General features: G+C 31.3%; 1 protein-coding gene and 1 long non-coding RNA gene across 3 annotated transcripts in view; one reads left to right on the forward strand and one right to left on the reverse strand.

Annotated features, from left to right (window-relative positions):
• The window catches only part of JAK2 (Janus kinase 2), a 158454-nt gene that overhangs the window by 51360 nt on the left and 86450 nt on the right, over positions 1-20644 (reverse strand). The window contains exons 7-8 of one of the 2 annotated variants that reach the window (XM_051987735.1): positions 14111-14432; positions 13139-13258 (exon numbers count right to left, since the gene is read on the reverse strand). In XM_051987735.1, the coding sequence (XP_051843695.1) occupies positions 13139-13258; positions 14111-14432 (442 nt within the window). Of the gene's footprint in view, positions 1-13138; positions 13259-14110; positions 14433-20644 lie in introns of those variants that run through there. The other variant, XM_051987742.1, reaches the window with a different exon arrangement.
• LOC127555473 (uncharacterized) lies at positions 11877-16178 on the forward strand. Its single transcript, XR_007952221.1, has 2 exons — positions 11877-12225; positions 15683-16178. It is a non-coding gene; the product is annotated as an uncharacterized LOC127555473 (long non-coding RNA).

Raw genomic sequence — 20644 nt, forward strand, 5'->3', positions numbered from 1 at the left:
AATTTTGTGCAGGAGACTAGAATTTCAAGTTAATATCTCTGACTTCAACAAAGTAAAAGAAAAGAAAATTCTATGCGCTCCAACTAAAAAGAATATTCAACTTTCCTTTCTCAAGACATCATAATATTGAAGAAGTTAAGAGTTATTCAGTATACAATTTTTGGACTGAATTAAAGACAATAAAGCTTGGCTTGGCTTGAATCCTAAAGAAATAGAAGATCCTTTTGTGGAAAAAAAATGAAGAGAATTGTTTTTTGTTTTAGCCATATACTTTGGATCTAATTCTAAATATAACCAATGTACAAGTAATGACAAGATATTTATTTCACCAACACTTTCTCTCTGTCTCTTTGTCTCTCTCTGTCTTTCACACACATACTTTTAAACTTCCCTTTATATACTATCTTCTTTTATTAGAATGTAAACTCTTTGAGAACACAGACTGTCTAGCTAGCATGGAACTTATTTGTATTTCCCTTACTTAACACAGTGTATAGGAGCTTAATAAATGCTTTATCTCTCAAGCTACCCATATTAAATCTTTATCTTCATTTTGATGAACATAGCAATTGAAACAGATGCCAAAACAAAAATAATTCAGTCAATAAACAATTACTGAGTTTTTATGAACAATGTATTGTGTTAAGCACTGAGGATATAAAGAAAGGCAAAATATAGTCCCTGGTTTTTTTTTTTTTTAAAATAATATTTCTTTTCCCTCAATTACATGTAAAAAGAATTTGTAACATTTTTTAAAGTTTTTAAAGTTTTAAAGTTGAGTTCCAAATTCTATTCCTTCCTCTATCCCTTCTTCTTTACAACACAGTAAACAATTTGATATAAATTATACATGTGCAATCATGTAAAACATTCCTGTTTTAAAGATGTATTCTTCTAACAAATATATTTTTAAAATTGTACATTCCCTCTCTAGAGTAACCTCAGGAAACTACATATTAATTTCAAAAATATGGCTAATCCTGAAAATATTTTTATATATATTTTTGACAGTGGAAAAATCTTGTATCTTTTCAAGACAGATTTGCCTTTCTTAAGGGTTGATGACAAAGTTGGATGATATTATTTTAGAATAAAAAAATCACATCATGAGTGAAAGAAAGCACGTTCATGTGAGAGAAACTAAAAAATGCCTCAGGTTTCACATTTTTACATCAGGCAAAAGTATGAAATATTTCAGAATTCATTATGTAAAGCTTGGAAAACAATGACCCTAATGTAAAAGAAACATATCAACAGTGTCTTTCTTATTTTGACATTCAGTCTTTCTTATATCTTGGGGGAGTATTAGAATTTTTCTATTACAGAGTTTGACACAGTTTTCAAGTCATATTAGAAACATTATATTTCATCAATAATAAACATTTTCCTCTAAAACATTTTATTTTGTCCAGTTTTCCTTGAAAGAGCTACAGATGTAATCTTTATGATTTCTTGCTTATCACCAAAAAGTGTGGTACATTTACAGAAATTTTCCTCACATTCAAATTTTTTTTTCAGAATGCATATATTTTCTTTGTCTAAATTTAACTAGTTAGCCATTATTCTTATAATCAATCACACAAAAGAATAAACAAAATTTCTGATCTCAATATTTTAATCAGTCATGACTACTTTATACTCATCATGATGTACAACTTTTCTTCCTACCTTACACTTAAGTTTTTTATCATGTCAAGCATCTCATTTGAAAATTTACTTAATTTAATATAAAATTGGTCAACTTTTTTTTCTAAAATGAGATACATATTTTATACCCACTTCCATTTCATTGAAGCTGCTATCAGCATAAGATTGACTATCCACATTTTAAATTAATTACTGCTTTAAGTTGAAACACTGTGTAACATATCTCTTCTATAATCTTTGCATCCATAAGTCACACACTAAAATCAGATTTATGATGACATATCCATATTTGTAGAATAAGCCCTTGAATAGCTAGTTGGCCTTATCAAAGAAATAAGACATCAATTTGCCTCCTTGTGTTGGCTAATAAACCTTGAAGCCCAAATACAGAATGTAAATATTTTTCTGTATTTTCTCCATGTTACTAAAAGAAAAACAAAAATTAAAAAATGCTGAAATGCATTATTTATATTTCTTTGACTACTCTCCTCTCAATTAGGAAGAGGTTATTCTTTCTAACCAGGATGCTACATTACTGACTCTTTTCCTCTTTTGGTTTCACAATATTCAACACAGAAAACCATCTTGGTTCAGCCATGGTGTTTCTATAGCTTTGAGAAGTTAACTTTCTATTGACCTTCCTTCTTCTAACCTACCCCTACAAATTTCTTAAAAGAGATAGATAGACCCATTCCCCCCTCTGAAATACTGAAAATAAATTTGAGCAAAACAGAAAAATTTCCAAAATTATGCTGCAGCATTTTCACATATGGTCTCCTCAGGGTTTCCTAAAACATTTGAAGAGAAATATACATGAGCAATAAGATTACAAGGGTCAACACATCCTCATTTACAATTCACACCTCAGATTATTTGATTTGCTCTCATATTTAATCTTAATACTAGGGAAAGCCAGAGATATGTTTGGATACTTAATAATACTATTGCAACCTTTTCTCATTAACAAATTGTCTTGAGTGCCACTCCATTTCATTAAATAATATTTAGAGAATTAGCTGAAGAAATCGCTTTTATAACAATAATTGTTCATCTTTCTATAAATCAAGTATCTGAAATCTAATGATTAAGTGCTAAAATGACAGAAAACACAATTTATTAATAAATGAATTCAATGATAAACAGATAATTTTTTATAACATTTTGGCTACGAGAAATGTCAGTATGTCACCTAGAATCTCTATTATAATAGCGATTATCTTTTCACTTATGGAAACAAAGTCCCATCCCATTCAGTCTCTCTCATGAAACTAAGTCTCTTCTCCCAAAACTTTTTCACAAGATGAAGGTGAAAACAGCTTCATCAAAAATATTTCTCAATCTCCTTTTACTCTTCTCCTGCTTCTCTCCAGCCATAGCAGGAAACAGCCTCAGGTTCTCATAAGCAATCATTTTTAATGTCTCTCTACAGATTCAATCCTTTAAAATTGTCTTAAAAAAATTTTTTTTTCATCAAGTAACAGTTAAGACAGTTGTCCTAAGAAATAAATGTTTTCTCACAGTCTTTCCCTGTTTTTTTCTACCATTTATTTCATAACTTTCATAGATGAAAGACAAAAAAAGATACACTGTCTCTGACTCCACAGGAAGATCTTTGTAACAAGACATTTATTTTTTTCAAATGAACTTTAAATTTCTACTCAAACTATCTTTTCCATAGAATTTCATTTAGCTCTTAAAATAACTATATATATAGTCTCTGTGAAAGGATAGTGAAGCAAGTGTTACACATGTAAAGAAGATTACCCATAAGTTAGAAGCAATAGAAACTTCAATTACTTAGCAAACAAAATCCATTTCATAATCTGATACAAGTTTCTAAAACCTAAAAACATTCTAAACCACATGAAGAGAGATTGCATGGCAAATAGATTAATTCAAGAGTAAAATTTGGCTTCTAAAAAGAAACCAATATTTAAATGGAATATCACCTATTTCACTAGGTTCCACCAGAGAGCCAAAAATACTATTACTGAATCTTTAAGAAACTGAATGCTGCAGGAAGGATAGTATAGAGTTACATATAACATTTCATGGTGTGCTTCTCTCCTTAGAGTAGAGGAAGTGTGTATTTTATTTTTTATTTCCAAAGATGTGTAAGAGGTATTCTTAACTTTTTTATGTCCTACAGAAACCTTTGGAAATCTGGTAAAGCCTATATGTCCCTTTTCAGGATATTTTCAAATGCATAAAATGAAATACATAGGATTACCAAGAAAACCAATTATATTTGAAATATAATTATCAAAAATATTGGAAAAAATTTTATGGATTGTAAATTTAAAACTCCATATCTAGTAACTGAAGTAAGAAAACAGAGAGACATAAAAAATGTGAAGAAATTTCTTTTTGTGACAAATGTCAATTTAATTTTAAGAAGAAATATAAAAAGAATTTTATGAGAACAAAGATTATGAAAAGTGATCTCTTGGGAGAAACTAAAGATGGTACTTTCCTGTCAAGTTTGGAGAGAAGTGGGAGAGGCCTTATTTCTTGATGGAATTGTTTTATCCTCAACCTTGTAAAGAAAATGAAGAAAATTTTTGCTAAAACACTTTGTTAGCCTGAATGAAGTGAATGATATGGGATGGTGTCCTCAGAAGTGCAGAAATATCATCTAACATTAAAAATGAAATTTAAAAATAATTCTAGTTGTGATTATTCTCAACCAAAATACTATAAATAAATATCCACATATTTTTATTATTTGATTTCATTGTTAATAAAATAAATATTCAGTATCTTTAAGAGAGATAAGCAGTCTGTATTAGAAGAAATTCCTTCACCTCATTAAATAATATTTGATGAACTAGTGAGGACTCTGACTTACTATGAACTGACTGAAATTGGATTAATTTGAAAATACATAAAAATACCCATGGGTGAGTTCTAGAACTCAGGTTAACTTTACAAGTAAGGAGTAAGTAGTCTTGCAGTAGGCTGATAGGAGACCTACAAGTAAGTGAAGTAGAGCCCCTCCCTCCTTCCAGAACCTGGTTATTCAAAGATAATGAAATTATCAGCCATTTTAATTGGCTTTAATTGGTGTCCTATAAATAAAGAACAGCTTTCAAGCTTCCAGACATATTTTCTCCAGAGCACTAGGAAGAATGAAAATATAATTAGACATATTCAGATATCTATTGCTAGATGATCTTTAAGGATTTTTTCAGCTATGATGAATTTTCAATTCTAAAAGTTACTGTTTCATGGCATATCCTTTAAACAATAGTATGCAAATACAGTAGTCTCTGTATGACCTCCTTTCTCTTGCTTGAAACAAATGACAAAGGAGGAAGAATGTTTTCTTCCTTTTTTAAAAAAAAATGTTTATATATATATTTTTTCAAATTATATGCAGGAACAATTTTGAACTTTCATTTTTTTAAATTTTAAGCTCCAAATTTTCTCCCTCTCTTCCTTTCCTCTCCCTATAAATGCAACTAATTAGATACAGATTATAAATGTGCAGTCATACAAAACATGTTTCCATAGTGCAAAAGAAAATACAAAAAAGAAAAAAGAAAAAAGAAATATAAGAAGTATGCTTCAATTTGCATTTAGATTCCATCATTTTTTTCTCTAGAGATGGATAGCAACTTTTCATCATAAGCCCTTCACAAATTGTCTTGAATCATTATATCACTGAGAATAACTTAAATCCTTCACAGTTGATCATCAAACAATACTGTTATTACTCTTTATAATGTTCTCCTGGTTTGTTCACTCCACTTTGCAATAGTTCATATAAATTTCAGGTTTTTATGAAAGAATCCTACTCATCATTTTTTAATAGCATAATAATATTCCATCACAATTATATACCATAACTTGTTCAGCCATTTCCCAAGTGATGGGCATCCCTTCAATTTCTAGGCTTTTTTGCCACCACATGTAAGAAATATTTTTGTACAAATGAGTTATTTTTCTCTTTTAAAAAAAATCTCTTTGGGCTGATTCCAAGGAAATACACAGTTTTAAAGCCCTTTGAGTTTAGGTCCAGAATGGTTGGATCAGTTCACAATTATACCAACAGTGTATTAGTGTTTCAATTTTTTCCATATTTCCTCCAAAATTTATTTTTTCTCTTCTGTCATATAAGTTAATCTGATAGATGTGAGGTAGTACCTCAGATTTGTTTTAATTTGTGTGTCTCTAATCAAGTGTTTCTGAAGAAAGAAATAGCAAGAAAATCTTTGCCAAGACAACTCCAAATAGTATCACAAAGAGTTGCACACAACTTACTATTTATATCCCAGAGATCTTAAAGGAAGGAAAGACACCCACATGTGTAAAAATGTTCGTGGCAGCCCTTTTTGTAGTGGCAAGAAACTGCAAACTGAGTAGATGCCTATCAATTGGAGAATGGCTGAATAAATTATGGTATATGAATGTTATGCAATATTATTGTTCTGTAAGAAATGACCAACAGGATGATTTCAGAGAAGCCTGGAGAGACTTACATGAACTGATTGATGTTAAGTGAAATGAGCAGAACCAGGAGATCATTATACACGGCAACAACATACGATGATCAATTCTGATGGAAGAGGCTCTCTTCAACAATTAGATGATTCAAACCAGTTCCAACTGTTCAGTAATGAAGAGAGCCATCTATACCCAGAGAGAGGATTATGGGAACTGAGTGTAGACTACAACATAGCATTTTTACTCTTTCTGTTATTGTTTGCTTACATTTTTGTTTTCCTTCTCAGGTTTTTTTTCCTTTCTTTCTAGATCTAATTTTTCTTGTTCAGCAAGATAATTGTATAAACATGTATACATACAGTGAATTTAACGTATTTAATATGTATTGGAGTATTTGATAACTAGGGGAGGGGGTGGGATGAAGGAGGAGAAAATTTGGAACAGAAGGTTTTTCAAGGGTCAATGTTGAAAAATTACCCATATATATGTTTTGTAAATAAAAAGTTATAATAATAATAAAAAAACAGTTGCACACAACTAAAGCAACTTGATAGCAAAATAAATGATTTAGAGCATTTTGATATGACTATACATAGCTTTGATTTCTTCTTCTGAAAACTGTTTATATTTTTTCACCATTTATCAATTGAGAAATGACTCATAATATTATAAATTTGAGAGTACTCTATATATTTGAGAAATGAGACCTTTTCAGAAAAATTAATAAATTCCCCCTTCATCCCAGTTTTCTGCTTTTCTTCTAATCTTAGAGTCTGCATTAGCTTTGTGTGTACAGAAACTTTTTCATTTAATGTAATCAAAATTATACATTTTACATCCTGTAATGCTTCTCCTGTTACATTCCATAAATTCTTACCTTATTCATAAATCTGACAGATGAAGTATTCATGCTTCCCTAATTTGAGCATGTGTTACCCTTTATGCCTAAATCATGGACTCATTTTGAATGTATCTTAGCATATACCTAGTTTCTACTAGCTTTCCAGTATTCCCAGCCATTTCTGTCAAATAGTGAATTATTGAGGGACATGCTTTCTCTAATTACAATGGCTCTTTGCTGATAACTATGTTTTTATCTCTTCTCCCATATTTTAAAAATTTAATTCATTTCATCTTTTTTTCTCTTCCTTTTAAGTTTCCATTTTTAGTATATTAAAGTACACCGGTTGATGTAAATAATTTATGAACAACTACATATATATGGGGGTAAATGCTTATCAAAGGGTGCATGATCAAAATTATTTTGGAGAATACTGGCCTAATGGTCTGGAATAATCTTCAAAACTTAAGATTGTAGGACTGAATAAGACATGGACAAATGAAACACAATGAAAAGCAATAGTTCCTTCATTTCTTTTTTGGATAAAAGTATTATCAGGCTTTTCATTGTGCCTTCCAAAGGACTTTAAAAGGAGAAAAAAAAATTACAGTGTTTAGCAAGTTTGGAGAAAGTAGTCAAAATGAAATGAAACATATTTGTTCAAAACAGTCTTGTAAGCTCAGAGAACAGAAAATAGCAAATACCTACAAATAAACTCAATTGTATTCAGAGGAAGAAAAGAACTAAAAAATAATTCTCAAAAAGAAAAGGAACTTTAAAATCACTTGTGGTTTGCTGCCAAATTGGATATACACATTTGTCTCAATCTAGCCTTTCTAAATTTAGAGAAAGAGTGGGTAAAATGTATGCTTTTCAAAAGGAAAACATTTATTTAAGAGGAATCAATTAAATCTTATGAAATTCCTTTTTATTTTTAAAAGCTGTAGCTATTTCGCTCAGGAAGGAAGAGATGCTTTAATTGTATGACTACAATCTTCTGCCATTTGTACATGACCTACCACTGATTTCACAGGAAAGTGTTAGAAAAAAGAAAGCTGAAATTCTACAGATCAGTAATGAGGGGGAAACCACCTACTATAGCACATGATTTTTTTGTTGTCTTTCTAAAAAGTTCAGCGAATCAATGATGGCTATGTAGTTATACCCACAAAATATTTCCAAATTTTGCATGCAAATGAAATTTGCCTCCAATTATAAATTATATGCAATTATTTCATAGAATCATAGAATTTTAGAGTAAAAAATCTTTTATTTTCCTTCAACTTCAGATGCCACTTTTTCATGACGCTTACCCTTATATTCCTTAATTGGGAGAAAGGAGAATACAGAAAAGAATGAGACATGATCGCTTTTCCCAAAGAGCTTATAATAAAAAAAGATACTGAAGCAAAAGAATATAATTTGCATAGTGTCTGAAAAATTTTAGGACAAAACTTGAGACTTAGGAAAGGGCAGGAGGAGGCCTGGTTTTATCTTATGCTAAGGAAATACTTATGTACATGTTATATTCCCATAGAAGAATATGAGTTTTGTGATGGCAGGGATCATTTCCTTTTGTCTTTGTGTCTAAGTGCCTTGAACATTGTAAGTCTTTTATAAATAGCTGTTGAATTTAGTTGAATTGTAAGGTGCTTTTGAAAGACTATCATGCTAAATCTCTTAATTTTGAGAAATCCAGAGATACTTAATGTCATTATGACTAAAAATTGGCATTTGGAGTTTACAAAGGGCTCCCCAAATTCTGAATGCTAGCTATGCCAACCATAACCCATACAACAAGTTCAAGCAAGTCCCCTCAACTCACTGAGCTTCAGTTCCTCAACTCAAAAATGATTTTCCCAAGAATCTTATTCATTTCTAGAAACTTGCTGAGTTTTGAGAAATTCTTTCAGAACAGTAGTCTCCAAGTCTTTTTTTAAAATTTAAATCCTTATCAGAAAAAATTAGATATGCACTGCTGATAGCTAATAATTTATTTAAACTATATATGTGGACTGTGGCACTTATATACATTGTAAGACAAACAAGATTCTGAACATTTTAATGAAATAAACAATATAAACTAATGTATTTTATTTATTAGTGATAAATAAAAATTTTTGTATTCACTTAGAACAATGTAATTGAATATGTGAAATAATCACTAAGATCCCAAACCTTCTCATTCTAAAACCCTATAATGTTATATTACACAAATAATTTCTAGTAGGTTATGGACTAGAAAATCTCTCTCTTCTCGCTTAATTTCTTTTTTGTTCTAAGATTTTGTAGATACATGTAAGGTATATTCATATTTTCCAATGACCTTTTCTATCATAAGATCTTTGTAGGGAGATAGCATGTCTCATCCTTCTCTGTATTCCTTTTTCTCCCAATCACAGAGGCAAATGTGCCAAATGAAGAGATATACAGAATTTAATCAAGAAATAAATGGCTTTTTTGGTAAGGAGGGGAGAGAAGGAAAAGAGATTAAAAGGAAATAAGCATCATTTTTATTATTATTTATTATATTTATATTATATATTATATTTATTAATAATAAAAATTATTATCATTAATTATATTGGTATAATTATATTCCAATATAATTATATTGATATAATTGATATTGATATAATATAATTAATTTCAACTTCCTTATTTCTGGGGAAGCTAGGTGGCACAATGCGCTTGGAACTAGGAAGACTCATTTTTTTGAGTTCAAATCAGCTTCAGACACTTACTAGTTATGTGATCCTAAGTAAATAATTTAAACTTGTTTGCTTTACTTCCTCATTCATAAAATGAGCTGGAGAAGGAAATGGCAAAGGACTCTAGTATCTTTACCAGGAAAACCCAAATGGAGTCAAAAATAGTCAAACATAGCTGAAATGAGTAAACAAAAAAAATTCTGGAATTAAAGTAAGTCCTTTGTCATGTTTCTGATAAGATCAACACAAAGCACTGTTTATAGATTAAAACATTAAGATGAATTATTAAAAAAACCAAACAAACCTTAAGCTCCCTGAAGTGAAAAAATGCCCACCCCTCATCTAGCAAAAGGTACTACCAAAAAGTAATTGACTGAACCAAACTGCTACTATATCAAGGTAATAATAAAAATTAACTATAAGTTAATATTTATAGCACTTACTCTACCAAGCACTATGCTGAGTGTTTCATTATTATCTCATTTGACTCTCATAAAAAAACCATTTTTCAGAGAAGAAAATGGAGGTAAACAAAATTAAGTGACTTTCCCAGGGTCACCTAGCTAGTAAGTATTGGAAACTGAAATTAAACTTAAGTCTTCCTGACTTCAGGTTGGATGCTCTAACAAGGTACCTATTGAGCTTCCCCACAAAGCAGCTCTTTGTTTAGGAGTTTCTAGTCTTTGGATTTATGTCATTGATACAGACACTCCCTCTACTGGCATAGTTTTTCCTACCTTCAGTACAAATGAAAGTCATCCATGCCTTCTCATCTTTTGTGATTCTTGTTCAAAATTTCTCACAGAAGATATACCTAATGTGTTAGAGACCTTCCTCCAAGTAGTCTTGCATGTTGAGAGTACTGCTGTTCTTGTTGTTACGCATCTGCTATTCCTAGCTTTTACCATGTGATCAGCTCGTAACTTTTCTAATCACACATTTCCATGATAACATATCTCTTATGCCACTTACTGTATATAGATATCCACTAGAAATAAACTGTGGCCTACTTTTTCCCCATCATGCATCCCCTTCCATTTTGAGCAGATCAGTTGAATAAAAAGGAGATAAACATGCAGGTTGGTACATTGGAAAGTTTGCCGGGCTTAGAGTTTAGAAGATCTTTGTTCAAATACAACAACTGACATTCTAGAAAGCAGTAATGAATTATACAAATAATGTGACTAAAGTATTCTCTGACCCAGATGATATTTCTAGGAAAAACCCCTGAGGAAATCATTGATTAAAAAAAGAAGAAAGGAAAAAAAAGATTATAAACCAAAATATTTATAATAGCACTTTTTGTGGTAGCAAAGAGATGAAACCAAAGTGGGTGCTCACTGTTTAGAGAATAGCTAATCAAACTATGGTATGTACAGAAAAAAAAAAAAAAGATAAACTAAATGATGCAAAAAGATGAAGCTTGGTTTCAAAAAAGAGATATAAAAATATAATCTTTAAGCCATTCCCTTCCAGGCATGGAAGTTTATCTATATGAAATATCAACTATAATGTTAACATTAGTTATTTTTTTCCCAATGTTATTTTGGTTTTGTTGATGATCATTTTCATAAAATATGGCTTAATCTCTATGGGCAAGAGTATACTCTTATCATTTTATCTAAGAAAAGAGAAAGGATACTATTATTAGATGTAATTGCTGACTTTTACATAGCATTTTATGGCTTGCAAACAGCTTTACAAATATTATCCCAGCCTATCTTCAAAACAACATTGGGAGGCAGTTTTTGCTTCCAGATGAGGAAAAGTCAGACAAACAGAGGTTAAGTGACTTATCCAGGGTTCCAGAGCCAATAAGTATCTGGATTCACATTTGAACTAAGCTCCTCCTGACTCTAGATCCATTGTTCTATTCACTGAGCCATCTAGCAGCCTCACTCCTAATCTACGGATAAATGTTATTTAAGTATTTATCATGTGTGATTAAATCTAGTTTTAAAAGATAATCATTTTCATTAATGAACATTTATGAAGCAGCTATCATGTGTAGTGTTAGATAATGGATATGAAAAGCAGCATCCCTAATTCTATTGTCCTAAGGGATAATACAATATAGTTTCAATGAGTCAAAAATATAATGTGCAAAAAAAAGCCAAACAATAATACAAAGAACCATATTCTAAGTATCAAAGGGATTATCCAGTTTCTTATAGGGATTTAGTGGTAATTTTTAAAATACAGCTATTTAAGGAATTCAGAGGAGGCAGGGATCAAAAATTAAAACAGAAAGGGAAAGCATTTTAGGCAGCAAGAAAAATAAGAATTTGGTTGGAGCACTGGGTTCATAAAGAGAAGCTATGGAAAACAAAGATAAACTGAATGATTCTGAAAAAAGGGAATGACAAAGCAATGTTTTGGTAAGATAAAGCTGGCACTTTTAAGAGAGACTGAAACCCTGGATTATGGTGTCTCTCAACAATAAAAATGTAAAGGACAAGGACAAATTTAAAAGATATCACCAATAATCAATAGTATTTAGTAACTGACTGAATATAAAGAAGAATGAAGAAGTGAATGAAAAATGGCAGCACTACTGATAAAAACAAAGACATGTCTAAGGTAAGTTCCCCTTCAAAGCTGTCTAGTCTGAAGTTCAAAACATTCAGATGGAGCTATCTGGAGATTTAGGATAAAAGCAGAAAACATGTCAGGTTCAGTTTTAATGATTCACAACCTGTAGCAATCTTATTAAAGAGTAAAATAAAGACTAAATGTAATATTAATATTGCTCTATGAGAATACTGTATACCTACTCCTGAATGATCACTCTGTGCATAAGCCAGGAAAAAAAAAAAAGTGACATAGGTCACAAAGACCACACAGGTGAGACAGTTTAAGAGATCAATGTTATTCTCTCTGCACACATATATTGTATCTAGGATATACTGTAACCTATTTAACATGTAAAAGACTGCTTGCCATCTGGGAGAAGGGGTGGATGGAGGGAGGAGAAAAATCGGAACAGAAGTGAGTGCAAGGGATAATGTTGTAAAAAATTACCCTGGCATGGGTTCTGTCAATAAAAAGTTATTTAAAAAAATTAAAAAAAAAAAAGAGAGATCAATGTTGTTAGGCTCTCCTGGTATTGGCTGTAAAGACCTGGCATATTCATGACAAACAAATGCAATATTACTACTTTATTATATTTATTTACACTTTAAAAAACAGTATCAGAAGTTCATAGCTTCACATATGATCCTTTTTTCTCTTCTCTGTATATTAAAAGGTCTATTTGTTTCTAGTACCAAGATATATATCACAGAAGCTGCCTGCCCGTTGTGTTCATATAATATATGAAATGGTTTTTTAAAAAATATTTCCATAAAGTATTACTGAATTGGATACATCTTAAACTAGACCACAAACCTATTATTTCAAAAAAGCCTCAAATGCTTACTTTTGGGATTGTTTTTAGATTAAGTGAATCAATTACACAAGTAACAAATAATTGTAAATTATCAAATAAACTTACCAAATTTTTGCTATCCTGCTTATGGATAGTCACCACTCTGTTCTCATTTGAACCTTCTTGATTTGCTTGCTTAATGCTGACATCAATAATATCAGGAAAGTCACAATACATCTGTAAATCCTGCAGTTAATATTGAATGATATTTTAAAAATTAAATGAACTTTATTGAGCTAGTTCAAAAATAGAACTTAGGTGATTAAATTCTCAACTTTCATTTTTTATTACATAGAAAATATTAAATGAAATAACCTCAATATTCATTGAAATATTTTCTCTATCCTTCAAAATTACAATGGACTTTCTTGTTTGAGGAGAAAAAACACATTTCTAACTTTATTGTGCTAGAAATACAACATTCTGAATGCAAGTCACAACAATGGGTAAAATCAACAGGTATCATTAGGTAGTTGGAAATTTAACTCTCAAAGCAATAAGGTAAGAAATTAAAATATGATCTCCTTTCTAATGCCTTATAATCCTCTAATAGCAAACAACAGTCAGAATATGAACTAAGAATTTCCAAGGAAGACTAATTTATTGCTTCTAGATGTTAAGCAAGTCTTTACTATAAAACCAATTAAAAATAAAAATTGTCTGGTTTCATTTACTCTTTTTCTCTACTTTTTGGTTTAATTCTCTTCCCTTCTGGCATCAATAAGGAAAAATGAAAGAGAGACAAAGAAAGCAACTTTTGAATTTAAGGTTTTAATCATTCCTAATACAATTAGTTTTTTCTCAAAGTAATCATAACAAAGTTATTATAGCAAATATGTACTTTGAAATACATGACTAATTAAAAACCATTCCATAACAACGAAAAAACAAAACTACAGAAACAGACCCTCCACTGGAACCTCAATGGAAGTTTATCAGAGCAAGAAATGCAGAAGCCTAAAATATCAGAATTACTTTTTTTTCCATTGTTATTTGATATAAAATAATAAAGAATGAGAACATATCATTAAGGATTACCTGTTCTGTCAGGGTCTCACTGTCTTTATGTTTCCCTCGTGACCATTGAATTCCACCGTTTCCAGTTATTATAATGGTTGCAAAAATCTCCTCACCTGAAGGACCTCTGCCAGGTTCTTTTACTTCAAATTGCTCTGAGTAGAAGGCAGACTGAAGAGTTTCCAGATTTATAAGATATTTAAGTTTCAAGATTCTGGCAGTAGCTTTGCATTGGCTGAACTGCTGAATAAATCTGCGGAATCTGTACCTTATTCGCTTTCGTGTCAAAATATGATAATCTTGGATCTTTGCTCGAACACATTTTGGTAAGAAGGTCTTGTAGCTAGTGACACAAGAAAATAAAAAATTTTAATTAGGGCTTGTATGTCTAAATTGAAATAGAGTCACCAGCTACACTACACTCAAAACATCTAAAGAAAGAGCTATCTTTTTCTACTTGTGGTTTTTCTAATATAAAAATAGAGTACAAAGAAGAGACTATGTTAAGAGGACATGACTGATTTAAAAAGTTTTGTTTGCCATCTGGTATTGGCTAAGAAATAGACTAGTTGATCAATGGAATAGGTTAGGGTCAAAGGACAAAACAGCCAATAACTTTAATAATATAGTGTTTGACAAACCCAAAGACACCAGTTTCTGGGATAAGAATGCATTATTTGACAAAAATTGCTGGGAAAATTGGAAATCAGTATGGCAGAAACTAGGCATTGACCCACACTTAACACCGTACACCAAGATAAGGTCAAAATGGGTTCATGATCTAGGCATAACGAATGAGATGATAAATAAATTGGAAGAGCATAGGATAGTTTACCTGTCAGACCTGTGGAAGAGGGAGGAATTTATGACCAAAGAAGAACTAAAGATCACTATTGACCACAACATAGAAAATTTTGATTATATCAAATTGAAAAGTTTTTGTACAAACAAAACAAATGCAAACAAGATTAGAAGGGAAAAAATAAACTGGGAAAACATTTTTACAATCAAAGGTTCTGATAAAGGCCTCATTTCCAAAATATATAGAGAACTGACCCTAATCTATAAGAAATCAAACCATTCTCCAATTGATAAATGGTCAAAGGATATGAACAGACAATTCTCAGACGAAGAAATTGAAACTATTTATAGACATATGAAAATATGCTCCAAATCATTATTAATCAGAGAAATGCAAATTAAGACAACTCTGAGATACCACTACACACCTGTCAGATTGGCTAGAATGACAGGGAAAGATAATGGGGAATGTTGGAGGGGATGTGGGAAAACAGGGACACTGATACATTGTTGGTGGAATTGTGAACACATCCAGCCATTCTAGAGAGCAAATTGGAACTATGCTCAAAAAGTTATCAAGCTGTGCATACCTTTTGATCCAGCAGTGTTTCTACTGGGCTTATACCCCAAAGAGATACTAAAGAAAGGAAAGGGACCTGTATGTGCCAAAATGTTTGTGGCAGCCCTGTTTGTAGTGGCTAGAAGCTGGAAAATGAAAGGATGTCCATCAATTGGAGAATGGTTGAGTAAATTGTGGTATATGAACATTATGGAATATTATTATTCTGTAAGGAACGACCAGCAGGATGAATACAGAGAGAACTGGCGAGACTTACATGAACTGATGCTGAGTGAAATGAGCAGAACCAGGAGATCATTATATACCTCAACAATGATACTGTTTGAGGATGTATTCTGATGGAAGTGGACCTCTTCGATAAAGAGAGCCTTAATTGATCAAAGATGGACAGAAGCAGCTACACCCAGAGAAAGAACACTGGAAATGAATATAAACTGCTTGCATTTATGTTTTTCCTCCCGGGTTATTTATACCTTCTAAATCCAATTCTCCCTGTGCAACAAGAAAACTGTTTGGTTCTGCACACATATATTGTATCTAGGATATACTGCAACCCATTCAACATGTAAAGGACTCTTGCCATCTCGGGGAAGGGGTGGAGGGAGGGAGGGGTAAAATCGGAACAGAAATGAATGCAAGGGATAATGCTGTAAAAATTACCCTGGCATGCGTTCTATCAATAAAAAATTATTTAAAAAAAAAAAAAAAGATCAGAGAAAAAAAAAAGAGAAAAAAAAGAAGAAAAAAAAAGTTTTGTTTGTAAGGACATAAAATTGGATGAATGGCAATGCCAGAAAAAATTTTAATGATAACATTCAATACACATTTCCCCATTCACATCAACAAAACACATACAACGCTTGTTTTAATTTTTTGCTGTTCCCAAAAAATATTAAAGAATGATTAAGAGACAAATTAATTTTCACTGAAAACGATGAACAACAGAAACATTCATTGTGAAGTTATATGAAAGAAAATGAATGCTTAAAAACTCATTTAACAAATGATATAATGAATAACCATCACATTCCTTCTCCTGATCCTCAAAGTCTCATACTTATATTGGTTACCAAGGGGTTTGCTTAATATACAAAAAGGGAAATGAAGAACTGATACAAGGGGACTATAAAAATTTATCTGGATCATGATGCAATAAAAGCTACATTAAACAAAAAGCTAGGGGTAAGTAGACCAAAAAGTAATTGAAAACTAAATAATCTCATCCTAAAGAATGATTGGATGAAACAGCAAATCATAGACACAATTAATAATTTCACCCAAGAGAATGACAACAATGAGACAACATACCAAAATTTGTGGGATGCAGCCAAAGTGGTAATAAGGGGAAATTTTATATCTTTAGAGGCTTACTTGAATAAAATAGAGAAATTGGGCTTGAACTTAAAAAGCTAAAAAAAGACCAAATTAAAAACCTCCAATCAAATACTAAACTTGAAATTCTAAAATTAAAAGGAGAAACTGATAAATTTGAAAGTAAAAAACTATTGAATTAATAAATAAAACTAAGAGTTGGTTTTATAAAATAAACAATAAAATAGATAAATCTTTGGCAAATCTGATTAGAAAAAGGAAAGAGGAAAATCAAATTGTTAGTCTTAAAAATGAAAAGGGAGAACACCAATGAAGAGGAAATTAGAGCAATAATTAGGAATTGCTTTGCTCAACTTTATGCCAATAAATTTGATAACCTAAGTGAAATGGATGACTACCTTAAAAAATATAAGCTTCCCAGATTAACAGAGGAGGAAATAAATTGCTTAAATAGTCCCATTTTAGAAAAAGAAATAGAACAAGCTATTAAATCAACTTCCTAAGAAAAAATCCCCAGGACCAGATGGATTTACATGTGAATTCTACTGAACATTTAAAGAACAATTAACTCCAATGTTATATAAACTATTTGAAAAATTAGGGAATGAAGGACTGCTACCAAATTCCTTTTATGACACAGACATGATACTGCTACCTAAACCAGGTAGGTTGAAAACAAAGAAAGAAAATTATAGACCAATCTCCCTAATGAATATTGATGCTAAAATCTTAAATAAGATATTAGCAAAAAGATTATAGAAAATCATCCCCAGGATAATACACCATGACCAATGGTCATCCATTAGGATTTATAGCAGGAATGCAAGGCTGATTCAATATCGGGAAAACTATTAGCATAATTGACTATATCAATAACCAAATTAACAAAAATCACATGATCATCTCAATAGATGCAGAAAAAGCATTTGATAAAATTCACATCCATTCCTATTAAAAACACTTGAGAGTATAGGAATAAATGGACTTTTTCTTAAAATAATCAGTAGCATCTATTTAGAACCATCAGTAAACATCATATATAGTGGGGATAAACTGGAACCATTCCCAATAAGATCAGGAGTGAAACAAGGTTGCCCACTATCACCATTACTATTCAATATTGTATTAGAAGTGCTAGCTTCATCAATAAGAGTTGAGAAAGAGATTAAAGGAATTAGAGTAGGTAATGAGGAAACTAAATTATTACTCTTTGCAGATGATATGATGGTATACTTAGAGAACCCTAGAGATTCTACTAAAAAGCTATTAGAAATAATCCACACCTTTAGCAAAGTTGCAGGATACAAAATAAACCCATATAAGTCATCAGCATTCTTATACATCACTAACAAAATCCAACAGTTAGAGTTACAAAGAGAAAATCCATTTAAAGTAACTGTCAATAATATAAAATATTTGGGAATCTATCTGCCAAGGGAAAGTCAGGAACTATATGAGCAAAACTACAAAACACTTTCCACACAAATCAAGTCAGATTTAACCAATTGGAAAAATATTAAGTGCTCTTGGATAGGACCAGTAAATATAATAAAGATGACAATACTACCTAAACTAATCTATTTATTTAATGCTATACCAATCAGACTCCCCAAAAAAACTATTTTAATGACCTAGAAAAAATAACATCAAAATTCATTTGGAAGAACAAAAGGTCAAGACTTTCAAGGGAACTAATGAAAAAAAAAATCAAATGAAGGTGGCCTAGCTATACCAGATCTAAAACTATATTATAAAGTAGCAATTACCAAAACCATTTGGTATTGACTAAGAAACAGACTAGTTGATCAGTGGAATAGGTTAGGTTCAAAGGACAAAATAGTCAATAACTTTAATAATCTAGTGTTTGACAAACCCAAAGACCTCGGCTTTTGGGATAAGAATTCACTGTTTGATAAAAACTGCTGGGAAAATTGGAAATTAGTGTGGCAGAAATTAGACATTGACCCACACTTAACACCGTACACCAAGATAAGTTCAAAATGGGTTCATGATCTAGGCATGAAGAATGAGATTATAAATAAATTAGAAGAACTTAGGATAGTTTACTTCTCAGACCTGTGGAGGAGGAAGGAATTTATGACCAAAGAAGAACTAGAGATCATTATTGATCCCAAAATAGAAAATTTTGATTATATCAAATTGAAAAGCTTTTATACAAACAAAACTAATACAAATAAGATTAGAAGGGAAACAATAAACTGGGAAAACATTTTTTACAGTCAAAGGTTCTGATAAAGGCCTCATTTCCAAACTATATAGAGAATTGACTCTAATTTATAAGAAATCAAGTCATTCTCCAATTGATAAATGGTCAAGGATATGAACAACTGAAACTATTCTAGCCATATGAAAAGATGCTCCAAGTCATTATTAATTGAAACTATTTCTAGCCATATGAAAAGATGGTCCAAGTCATTATTAATCAGAGAAATGCAAATTAAGACAACTCTAAGATACTACTACACATCTCTCTCAGATTGGCTAGAATGACAGGGAAAGATAATGCTGAATGTTTGAGGGGATGTGGGAAAACTAGGACACTGATATATTTGTTGGTGGAATTGTGAACGAATTCATCCATTCTGGAGAGCAATTTGGAACTATGCTCAAAAAGTTATCAAACTATGTATACCCTTCGATCCAGCAGTGTTACTACTGAGCTTATATCACAAAGAGATTATAAAGAAGGGAAAGGGACCTGTATGTGCAAAAATGTTTATGGCAGCCCTCTTTGTAGTGGCTAAAAACTGGAAGCTGAGTGGATGCCCATCAATTGGAGAATAGCTGAATAAATTGTGGTATATGAATAATATGGAATATTATTGTTCCGTAAGAAATGACCAGCAGGATGATTTCAGAAAGGCCTAGAGAGACTTATATGAACTGATGCTGAGCGAAATGAGCAGGACCAGGAGATCATTATATACTTCAACAACAATATTATGTGATCATCAACTCTGATGGACATGGCTCTCTTCAACAATGAGATGAACCAAATCAGTTCCATTTGTTCAATAATGAAGAGAACTAGCTACACCCAGCAAAAGAACTCTGGGAAATGAGTGTGAACCATTATATAGCATTTCCAATCCCTCTGTTTTTGTCCGCTTGCATTTTTGAGTTCCTTCACAGATTAATTGTACATTATTTCAAAGTCTGATTCTTCTTATGCAGCAAAATGTATAGATATGCATACATATATTGCATTTAACATATTTAACAATGGTCTTGTTATTGGTCTACCTGCCATCTGGGGGAGAGGATGGGGGGAAGGAGGGGAAAAATTGGAACAAAAGGTTTTCAATTGTCAATGCTGAAAAATTACCCATGCATAAATATCTTGTAAATAAAAATCTATAATTGAAAAGAAAAGAAAATTTATCTGGGAAAAAAAAAGGCTAAAATGGTAGATTAATTTATAAAAATGTATCATAGCTCATAGTCGGAAAGGAAAGGCAGATCACTTTGGGAATGTTATAGAAATGCTATGATCTACTAAGATAGAAAAGTGTCTTAATGATATTCTTAAAGCCAGCTTTGCCAATATGGACATTTCTAAAGCTTTGCCTCAAAGTGTAAAGTATATAATGTACAAGCACAAACACCATAGTATTGTGGGATAAATGCAAAGACCCCAGCTCTTGTGTGTAAAGACAAAAATTACAATGCATATGTTAGAAATTAGGCATAAACAAACATATCAAACCATACATAAAGATAAACTCCAAATGGTCGATTTAGACATAAAAGGTAACCTCATAAAGAAATTATAGGGTCAAGAAAGAAAGTAACTTTTAGATTGCTAGATAGGGAAAGATCTC

This window comes from Antechinus flavipes, chromosome 1, assembly GCF_016432865.1.
Source record: "Antechinus flavipes isolate AdamAnt ecotype Samford, QLD, Australia chromosome 1, AdamAnt_v2, whole genome shotgun sequence".
NCBI lineage: Eukaryota > Metazoa > Chordata > Mammalia > Dasyuromorphia > Dasyuridae > Antechinus > Antechinus flavipes.